This window comes from Acanthopagrus latus, chromosome 21, assembly GCF_904848185.1.
Source record: "Acanthopagrus latus isolate v.2019 chromosome 21, fAcaLat1.1, whole genome shotgun sequence".
In the NCBI taxonomy this organism is placed as follows: domain Eukaryota; kingdom Metazoa; phylum Chordata; class Actinopteri; order Spariformes; family Sparidae; genus Acanthopagrus; species Acanthopagrus latus.
In genome coordinates, this window is record NC_051059.1 from 9,394,983 (window position 1) to 9,406,191 (window position 11,209).

The window sequence follows — 11,209 nt, forward strand, 5'->3', positions numbered from 1 at the left end:
TGCAGAAGTGCTCGACCCATTTTGACCAAAATTAGAAAGGACACATTTAAATTGGACAAAAATGATTGTGCCATTTAAGATCTAAGAGTTAAGTCACTTTGATTACTTTTAAATATTTATAAAATCGAGGTTATGCGAGGGAAGATAACTGCAAAGGTCAAATCACACAAGAGATGAATAAAGTTTAATAAAACTTTTATTACAATATATGCATCAAAACAATATTTGGTACTTTAATATTGGATAAAAACAGCACAAAGAGGAATGTCAAGAACTCACTTCTTGGCTGGTGAGGGAAACGTTGGCTACACTGACCTCATCGGGTCACTGTTAATCTCTGCGGTCAAGGAAACCACAAAGTACTCAGCAGTTGGGATAGGTACGAGTTTATACCTCTTTAAATCTCACTGCATCAATAACGACAGAACAGTTAGTGCTCCCTGGCACATGACTTCACTTTACAGAGTGGAGGAGACGTGGACTAAATACATCTAGCTCACTGAAAGCACCAAGCAGAGGCGTCACGCCTCATTTGCCTGTCCTTCATTTGTCAGGTCTACAGGAAGACTGGAGGAGGTCGAGGGTCACAGTTTATTTAATTTGTATCAAACTCAAAACACTTGAATTCTGTTGTACTTAGAGACACTGATCTGAGAACTGCACTAATGACGAAGATTTGGACAGGAAACTGATCCCAACACATCACTAGAGGGGAAATTCACCTGAATTTTGACCAGACAGCCTCGAGAGTCACATGCACATGAGGAGGGTGTTGTGATTAATACTGAGCAGGGTGGACCCTATTTAAAGGGAAGCTTGTGTGGTCTCTTAACCAGAGGGAATATGTTATCATGGTTTCTCTCGACAAAAAGAGTATTGAGACAATGGCATAACAATGGCATAAAAAGCATATTTCTGCTACTTATTTTCACCATGATTGGCTCTCCCAAGGAAGCTCTTTCACAGAGCACAGGTTAGCACGCGCTTCGACAGATGTTTTTTTTTTTTAGCACTAAAAGCGTCAAATACAAGCAGTGATACTTTGGTTTTTCTAAAGAGCAAAAACAGTAAGGGAACAAAAAAAATGGAAAAGTAACAGAACATCCCAAGATATATGCCATCATTTTAAAAGATAGGTCACATGACTTCATTTGAATAACTGGCATAAGTTTTAAGGAAATGAAACAAAATTTAAAAAAAAATTAAGAAACAGAACTGTGTGTAAATATATAAACTTAACACTGTTTGAATATACTTAACTGTATGTAAAATTAAAAAAAGACTCCACATCCCATGTAGGATTGGAATAAAAAATAGTGGCAAGCAGTACGAGTCAATAACCAGATGGCCTTCACACCTTCTCTGCTATCATCAGTCTCCCTCTAGTCAAACTCGAGAAGTGGCTCAAACACCTGCAGTGGAAAGGCAGACGAAAAGTTTCATCATCATCATCAAAAAATAAAAATAAAGTAGGTGTAGGTGTTGAGTGTGTCCACCGGTCTGACTCTTACCGCAGACTTTTCACGCCTCTCCCTCTCCGGCTCCCTGATTCTGCATCTGGGCCTGCATCTTAGCAATCATCTCCTGCATTCGTCTCAACTGTTTGACACAGAGCATCAACATGAATGAACAGCTGTTCTTAGAAACAAGACCAAATCTCATTCACTCGGATTTTTTCAAGGTGTCAGTTTTTTCCTGAGCCTTCAGTCTGAAGGTTCCTCCAACTTTTCTATTTGGTGCCTTGTCGTGTCTTCTCTCCTCTGTCCTCCTGCCTGTGACCTGTAAATTGATCTCAGCGTGCCATCTTGAAAGGTGTCTCAATTCCTAAATGCATCTCGAGGAGAGAGGAATGAGGAAAGAGGTGGCTTGCTGTGGCAACTATGAGCAAGGATGTACAAGTGTAAAGGTTTGTCAGCACCTGTGACATTTAAAAGAGTTGTGACATAGAACTGGAATATACGAACCATGGCGGGGACAGGAGTCTAAAAATGTAGTTTTTATATTTCGTAGTTGTATTGGTGATTTAAGATGATTAAATGTGCACTCAAACTTTCCGTCTTTTGCTGTAGCGCCTCTTAAGGATCTGTTCCTGCTGCATTTGTTAATGATATGTCAGCGTGGCATTATACGTCCAATTAAAAAAATTAATAAATTAATTTAAAAAAGTAGGTTTACAAGTTGCCATGATCACTGTTACACTCCTCTGACAGGAAATTATAACAAAGGAATAGATGGATGATTCAGCCGTGCCACACCGCTCATTTAATTGACCCTGATTTAAAATTATGCTACAGAGCACCGATGTCAAATTTGGTTAAAGGCCTGTTGCGTCAACTTGTCTCTTAATGTGTACCTTCCTCACCTCCTCTGCTCAGAACTCATTTGGGAGAGATTAAGGCATGAGGAGCAGAGGCGAGAAAAGAAATTGCATCTGTTCAACATGTTTGGTGAAATGAGAAGAGGGGCCCCACAATGACAGCATGATTAGAAACCAAATGTTTACTTAAATGATTTAAAGTTTATTTGAGTATATACACATTTTTCTTCCATGCATTAGATAAATATACATAAAATGAGAGGCTTGACACCACTCTCATGTCGCTAAATGTATGCTAAATCCGAAGCTAGCTTAACTTAGCACAAAGACTGGAAAAGGGGAAACAGCTAGCCTGAGAAACAAAATCCAACTGCTTCCACTTGTTATGCTAAGCTAACCCTCTCTTAGCTCAAGCTTCACAGTAAGTGTGCAGATATGATAGTGATAATTTTCTCATGTTACTTGTAAGTGTATTTTCCAAAATGTCAAACATACTAGAAGAAAAGGTTGATCCATGACAAATGAATCTCTTTTTTTAATTAGTGAAAAGTTGTCAAGTGTCTTAAAACATTTTACCTCAGCCTCCTTCTCCTGCAGGATCATATCCTTGTCCATTTCCTCTGGCTCCGGTCCCTTTCTGCATGAATGACACAACTATAGTTAGTTTCGATGTGACTGTGATGCTACCGGATCAACCTCCAATATATTTGTGGAATGTGTGCTGATTAACAAAAGCATTATGTTAAATGCACAATCGGAAATGTTAAACGTGTGAAACCACTTTGAGTGTTGATTATTAAAAAATGTGTGTGTGCATGCGTGATGTACAATTTCAAGTATAGCATTAGGCAAACATGACAAGTGCCACATTGAGAAAGTGAAGAAGGGGTCAGTGGGTTAGTGAATTTTCTTCTGCAGAAAAGATGGAACAGTGGGCATCTACGACAAATATCTACGAAGAGGTGAAAGCGGTAAAGATTTGAGAGAGAGAGGAAGCAAGTGCGAGAGGTAGGGGAGCAGCGTTACCTCCCCCGAATGATGATAAAAGGTACCTCAACAGTCCACACATGGGATTGGACAAATCAAGACCAGACAGCCATCATTGGGCAGATGGCGAGCCAATGAGACAGCAGTAAAGCCACTCCTGTTATCCTGGCATGGCTTTAGAGGAAAGTCTAAAAGATTGTTTCTGGTCTACAATGAGGGTTAAATGATGATATATCCACACTATGTTAAATGACACACACAGTAATCTTGTTTACAACTTCTGCAATACTCAGACGACATGTACCATTTAGCTACCAACTAACCATGTAAAACCACAACCCACAACGTGAAATTCAATTCTGCCTCCCTACCGCGGCCTGCCCGACGTAGTTAAAATGCAAAATGATGAGTCCGAGCTACTGGACTACGGAATGACACTAGTTCAACAACATCTGTGTGAACAGACAACAGAGGAATCACTGGAGGTACATGATCCATTAACTCAGCTTCCATTTACACAGCTCTGGATGTTTCATCACAGTAACACCTGTGGTATATGCATTTCTGTGTTTTGTTTTACAACACTGCTGAATTTATCGTTTATGATTTAAGTCTAATCAGCGGTTTGCTGTTTGAGGTGGGGGGGAGGTGCAGAGAAGCAAGCTGACAGACAGGTACGTACGCAGGAGAAAGAGGCAGAATGTAACCATGGGAGGACAACCTGCCACCCCGCTTGAGGCGGTCCGAGCGGAAGTTCTCGTAGTGGAGGTCCTGGGTCACTTCCTGTAGATCCTGCATGTGGGTGCTGTGGGGGCAAGTCACAACCATTAATTGCTCTTGGCAAAAAGTTTTTGGCAGGTGTATTTGCTCTCGTCTTTAAAGGCATTCTGGAGACGTTACAACCGTTTCTTTTCACAGAAATTTGGGGAAACAGGCAGGTCATTAAATCTTGTCACATTACTCTTATTTTAAAAAAAAATGTAAGGATAGGGAGAGCATGAGGTTTAAGCTAGCTCCTCTTTCACTCACATGAGCATGATCCGCAGCTTGAGGAAATCGTTGTGCTCTGGATTCTCCACCTCCACCACTCCCCAGGGGTACAGACGACCCCTCACCTTCTTCCCCTTGGCCTCAATCTGCTGGTTGGATCCCACCACAGCGAATGGGATGCTAGCCTGGAAAAGATGAGCCGTTCATGTGTCTGTAGTGTTGGCTCAACCGCACAAAAAATAACTACAGCACTTTAAACAAATCCATAGAGAAATGGGATGATTTTCAGCTATCTTACAAAGCTCAATAAGCTTTTATCAAAAGATTCCCATTCCCATGGATAAAATAACCAAAAGAAAAACACGCCTAATTGTCTTTTAACAGATTAAAAACTTAGCAGGGAGTGGAAAGCTTGCCTTGAGGATCCTGGTCTGCTCTTTGAAGTCCTCATCTTCATCAGACTCAGCATCAGGAAGGTGGTAAATCTTGATACCATGTTCATCGATCTCATCCAGAATCTTACAGAGACAACAGTAACAAAGCGCAGGTTAGCGTCACCGTATTTCACCACTGTAAAAATGGTCTTTCTATTAAACTGGGCTTTCCATGCAGTAAATAGTTGTGAATATCTTTATAAATTATTGCTTTATGACCAGAGAAAACAGGCTGTGGCTCAAAAGAACCTGCAGCAACCACACTGCACTGCAATTGCACTGTAGAATCTTAATTCATATTTGGTCAGCACTGCCTTGTTTGACAATTTGACTCAAGTTTCTCTCTCCCTATACAACTTCTGTCCTCATTAACATTTATGTTGATCTAAATCACTTTTTACTGGTCCATCTCTTGACACTTACTTTGGTTTATCTACCGTTCGGTATGAAATATTGACTCTAAAGCCCAGTTTCAATATTGTTACTTTTATGCAAACAGTATTTTCACACACTGGAAGAATAAACCATGAGCACATGATAGCTACTCTTTATTTCAGGAACTGGGAAAGTTCCTGAACAATGGGTGACTATTGTTCTCACCCTGCGCTTAAGCCTCTCCCTCTCTCTGAGGGTGAGTGTGTCTGCCTTGGCGATGACAGGAACCACGTTGACCTTATTGTGAATGGCCTTCATAAACTGAACATCCAGGGGTTTCAGGCTGGGTGGGCAGGAAACAGACAGGTGTGACGTCAAAGACAGACAAAAAAATTCAAGCATTTATTAAAAGAGGGTGTGAGAAATGTGGTTAACAAAATTGAAAATAACTTCTGTGAAACTGTACTGATGGAAAATCCCTGAATGTGTGCAAGGGTGTGCAGAAGAACTTACCCGTGGCCAAGCGGGGAGATGAAATAGAAGCAGCAGTGAACTCTGTTGTCTACGATGTGTCTACGATTAAGACCGCTCTCGTCATGGAGGTAGCGCTCAAACTGGTCATCGATGTAGCTGATAATGGTGCTGAAACTGGATGCGAAAAATAAACATCATATCCCAAGCTGTATCATTACCAGAACTCAGCCATGCACATAGCAAAACCACTGAATATCAAAAGCAAAGATGAAAAATAAATTTGCCCTCTTCTGTCCTTATGATTTAAAAAATTCAAACAAACATCTAACTGCCCAACATAACAGAGTGACGCTGGGTAATTAAAAATTCCTCATCAGCATATGCCCTAAAAACAGATATCATACCAGTCTTGGCTGTTGATGGCGTCTCCGTATCCTGGTGTGTCGACCACGGTGAGACGGAGCTTCACCCCTCGCTCCTCAATTTCTACTGTGGACGCCTCGATCTGAACTGTTCTTTCAATCTTTTCTGTTAGAAGAGAAAGAAACGACATAAGATACTGTCAGTTTAAGATTTTCATTTAACAACCCCACTGAGTTGATTAGGTGATTGTTGGCTTTTAATATACTAAGTGCTCTAAAAAAACCTGCTTTCTTACCTGCTGCTCCAGGGATGACTCTCTCGGGGTAAAGGTCAGTGAGGAACAGGCTGTTGATCAGGGTGGATTTTCCAAGTCCGGACTCACCTTTTGACAACAATCAACATGCAGTCAGCATCCGTTTGAGAAGTCAAAATAAGGAAATTAATAAGACTACAGGTTCTGATTGGTGTAAACCTCTTCTAACACAGAGTTCAGTTTCAATGACTCGAACAAAGGAGATCATAACTGTGCTGCAGGAAACAAGACATCTGCACTGTGACACACAGCAGGCCACGCTCCACCCGGAAATACGTGACACTAAATCTGACGTGAGCATTAATCTTTCCTCGAACTATGTCAGGTGGCTGATTAAATAACCTTTAATAACCAGAGGAAGGAGTGCAAGTGTTTATAATCAGTCAGCAGCTTTCAGGTCTAGAAGGAGAACATTGGACAATTTCACTCTCACAAACATTAACAGCAACAACTACAAAACTTGACGTCCTCTTTTAGCTTGACTCCCGCTTTACAAGAGAGTCTGCAATGGACTGAAGAAACTGTGTAGAGAAGGCTGAGACCGATTTTATTCAAATGTCTCTGTTGAGATTATCTGATCATGATTGAAATAAACTAGCAGTACAGTGCAGCAGTATCAAACCAGTCTGCCTTATAATGGATTAATCCTACCAATACCCCCAACTTGTTGCTTACTAAATTTAAACAATCTTCCATATGCCAACAGCGGGTGCTAGACTACTACAAACACATGACAATAGGACAGAGACAATAACCATCTACAGATTAATTGAAGTTTTAAATAAAAGCCTTGTACCAGAATAAATATATTTTCCAATATATTCTCCCAGGCCCATTCAGTATTGTTTTAGTCAGGCAGTATGCCTTATTTCTGTCTTGCACATCCATAAAACTAGGGCAGCAATTCAGCAACAGCAGTTATCAAAATTTAGGAAACTATGTGTAAGAAATTACGTTCCTCAAGTCTCACGGTCACAGAGTTACAGATGCTCAACTTAAAGCCTGAGTGCTTGACCCAGGAATGCTGCTACTGTGGTTCCCAAGAGAGTCGTCGCAAAAGATTTACGGAAGTCTTTACTACGTCCTGAAGAGGCAACTTTCCAAAACGTCTTGTATGGATAGTCCACATTTCAGGAGCATGTAGAAAAAAGTCTTTAGGGGAAAAATGACCATTGTTTGAGGGTGAGCGTTAACAAAAGCGATGCACTTCAAGGAGAAATTATGAATTTCAATGACTGGAGGACAACAGCAGCTATCCAAATAAGCAGGAAATCGGTGAAGCATTTGAGAAGATGGGTCACGCAGAGGGTTAAATAAGCACTGAATGAGTATTCTTGCAGTAGACGGCCTAGTAGCAGGCCTTGTCCACTGTGTGAATCAATCCCTCGAGGCCTGCTGGCTGCATTCCTCTCTGGTTTATTTTAAAGCAAAAGGATGAGCAGTGTTCAGGGGAGCTTCTACCCTTCCCCCCGTACCAACAAGCAGGGAGGTTCACACAGTCACAGCACTCGCATCATGCTGCTGCTGACGCCAGCTGAGCAACTACACTGACGTGACATCTGCCATTTTCTACTCACCAACAGCCTTCATGTTCACTAAAATACACCTTTGAAGCAACACGCTTGCCCTCAGCATACAATCAAAAAGAACTACAGAGAAGAACGAGTTGTAAAACTGTCCTGTATGAAGGCAATCATTAAAAAGAAAGCACGCAACTGTATATCATGCAAGCTAATGGCCAAAGTCCCACCATAAATTTAACATGAAAAAACAAACTCACATGAGCCAAAAACACAGAAACACATTCCTAAAAATGGTCATGTTTACTCTTGCTGTCTAGCTTGTTATCACTGAGATGCACTATCATTTTTCAAACTAAATAAAACCTCAAGAAAAGAACTAAAAAAGAGAAAAGGCTTAAGACACACACTCACCTACCACCATCAACGTAAACTCAAATCCTTTCTTCACTGACTTGCGATGAACCTGATTCGGCAGATTGGCAAATCCAACATACCCTGGGGTCTCAGGGTTGGAGAACTGCCCCTGCTGTAGAAAAAAAAAGTGTAACATCAGGAGAAGTGAAAACAGTGAAACTTATGTAAGGACTTGGCATTGCACGTCACTCCTTCAGCTAAAAGTAATTGTTGTCATAAATCTGCATCAGGTTGAAGTTGAACTTCATTTTAACATGACAGCCAATTATTAGCGTGAGAGTAGAAGCCACCAAGTAGACATCTGTTCACAAACAGCCAGGATATTTAGGACGGCAACAGTGATTTCTCTGCTGTCTGTCTGCAAAGGCCTTCCACCCATCATTCTGGTGTTTATGGCCCTTTCATACACTGTAAGAAGCAGGATAGGAATTAACCGCCCCTGCAGCAATGCTAGGCTGTTTCAAATCAAATACAAAAAGGCACAAGTTCCTTATTTAGTTTTCTCACTTGGACACGACGGTATTGTATGATTAGTGAACCCTCCCTTCCCCGTTCTTTCAGCGGAGGTTATGACTGATTAGCCCGATAAGCAATGTGTTCTCGCTCTGCCTTTGGGCCTTTCAACCAGCATAAAGCTAGAGCAGTGAGTCATGAGGATGGAGAGCAGCACACTAAGCACAGTGCTGAGTGACCCACCGGTAATATCTGTGTTTTGAACAGCGCATGAATAATATAAGAAAAGCAGGGAAGCACAAAATGTCCAAGTGAAAATAGGGGGAATGTTTAGTTTAAGACTTTTTGGACTGAATTAGCAAAGACAACAGCAACATTTTAGTCTTCTTTTGTGACACAAGTAAGCATGGCAAAAGATTTTAAAATTTGACGATCATCCCATCCAACATGATGGCGATTCATGATATAATCCAGTTGATTATCAGAATAATTTTGTAACTCTGAAATAAGACATATTGGAATTACTGTCAAATGTGGAATCACACAAACAAATATTCTTATGGCCTCACAAAGAGGACTCATCTTTTTGGTAGAAAAAAACAATCAAAAGAATCTCAAATAAGTCATCATAAATCATAAGCTCCTCATCAAGGATAATTACATGCTGGTAACCTCATTTAACTGACGTTTTGTAGTTTATAATCTGTAGTGTTTAAACCCACACACACACTAGCTATGGTGATTAGGCAAAACAAAATAAATTAGGAGACCAATGTTGGACTGTATGTCAGCAAGGTAGACATTCATGTAAGGACGCTAGCGGTTATCTCAACTCACAATTATTCTGATAATGAAATTTCCACATGATCGACTTAATCTTTTACCGTACCATCACTTAACACAGCCAAATCATCTAAGATTAAGTTTAACTGTGACAGCATATTAACACTCACACACAGCTTACTTTCAAATCACTGTTAATGCTCAACAGTCTCAGAAGAAGAAGCAGGAATCTGGTACAACTGCATCCTGTACTGGTTCAGATGTGATATCTGATTTCTGTTTTCAGAAACTCACCTTCATTTTTTCGGCCTGAGACATTTTCTCTTCTTGCTGAACCTGACAGAAAAGAAAGACTGCATCAAAACACCGACAAACACAAGCAGCTGTCACTGTAATCAAGTCAAATTCTGCCACAATTCCAGCCTGCTTCTGGATCTTCTTTAAAATGGAGATCATTCATACAACTGCATACTAAACAGGCCTGACTGTGTGAGAGACAGGAAGTCTGGTTTGTGAGAGTGCTGTGTCTCACCACAAGAAAGAAAAAACTCTTCCTGCTCAGATAGTTACAGCTGCCTCCCACTACAGCGCAATGACATGAGGACAAGAGATTAAGCTATTCTAATGCTATTAATCCCACTATCTAATCTACGAAATGTCATGTGTTTACTGTCTAGGTTGCTGGTTATTGTGCTGTACGTGGTTTTAATTAATCACTCTAAAAGAGCCGAGAGTGTCAAAAACACACCCACAGCCCCTCACCGTGTTAGGATGAAAACGGCTGTATGTATGACAAGACAAAATAAAATGTGCCCAAGCTGGTTAGGAAGCTAGCTGTGGCCGATTTAAGGCGACCTATCCCTCTAGTTCAATCACAGAAATGACTGAAACAAATACGAGTGGCTAATTTCCTGAGCTATCAGTGGATGGAAATGATCAGCCGGTTAGCGCTAATTAGCAACGGCTATTTTCATAACGGTCCAACCCACAGTGGGTGTGAAATGTGTTGATGCCGACATCTACCATGAAAAAACACTACTTCATGCTAATTCCTCTTGTTGAAACGCTAACAGGACGACACCAAATCAGATCTATTCACTAAGCTAACAGCACAGGCTAGCAGTTCTGTACACTGGTGCCAGACAGGCTTAGCATAGCGTTAACTAACTAACTAGCCGAGTAGCTTCTCCTGCAGGATGTTCACTTGAATGGCTAATGTTAGCGTCGTCGGTTTAACAGCAACACCGCGATAAACACAGCACAGAGACAACTTCCAGATTAATAAGTGGTGAAGTAGCTAGAGGGATAGGTTACCTTACAGTCTATCCGCCGAAAGCACGGTGCAGATAGAGACACGGAGAGACGAGGCGACGATGAACAGCAGACTTGGCGGACACCTCAAATTCTTCAGATTCCGGTGCAGCAGCTTCCTTTAGCACACAGACCACAATGCACTGGGCGAGAGCAGCAGCGGCGGCAGCACTGAGACACACACGAACACTTCTCCACTGCTGACACTGGATCAGCCTGCTTGGCTTTGTCTAGGGCGCATTAACAATATACATACATGTATAATGGCATGTAGAAAACTAGAAGTCAGGGTCCCCAAAAAACAAGATTATTTTGCCAACCCTGAGTTATTCATGTAGTCCACTTGTTGATAGAATACAAGCTGGTTAATTACAGGTATATCTGTGAAACCTTGCGGTCTTTGACACATGCAGTCCTATTTCCAACTTCAAAACTCAGTAAGACAAAGTACTGTATAGAATAGAAAGTATAA

General features: G+C 41.1%; 1 protein-coding gene across 2 annotated transcripts; it reads right to left on the reverse strand.

Moving 5' to 3' along the window:
• Positions 1-178: 178 nt before the first annotated feature.
• sept2 (septin 2) lies at positions 179-10,896 on the reverse strand. Of its 2 annotated transcripts, none has more exons than XM_037082834.1 (13): positions 10,741-10,896; positions 9,721-9,762; positions 8,188-8,302; positions 6,236-6,322; positions 5,982-6,105; positions 5,617-5,751; positions 5,329-5,446; positions 4,711-4,812; positions 4,334-4,479; positions 3,987-4,109; positions 2,894-2,954; positions 1,512-1,599; positions 179-1,412 (listed from the first exon to the last, which is right to left on the reverse strand). In XM_037082834.1, exons 2-12 carry the CDS (start codon positions 9,742-9,744, stop codon positions 1,522-1,524), a joined length of 1,113 nt encoding a protein of 370 aa, XP_036938729.1. In that variant the 5' UTR covers positions 9,745-9,762; positions 10,741-10,896; the 3' UTR covers positions 179-1,412; positions 1,512-1,521. The 2 variants fall into 2 exon arrangements, with proteins under 2 accessions (XP_036938729.1, XP_036938730.1); XM_037082835.1 differs by having other exon boundaries at positions 4,026-4,109; positions 10,741-10,895.
• Positions 10,897-11,209: the final 313 nt, after the last annotated feature.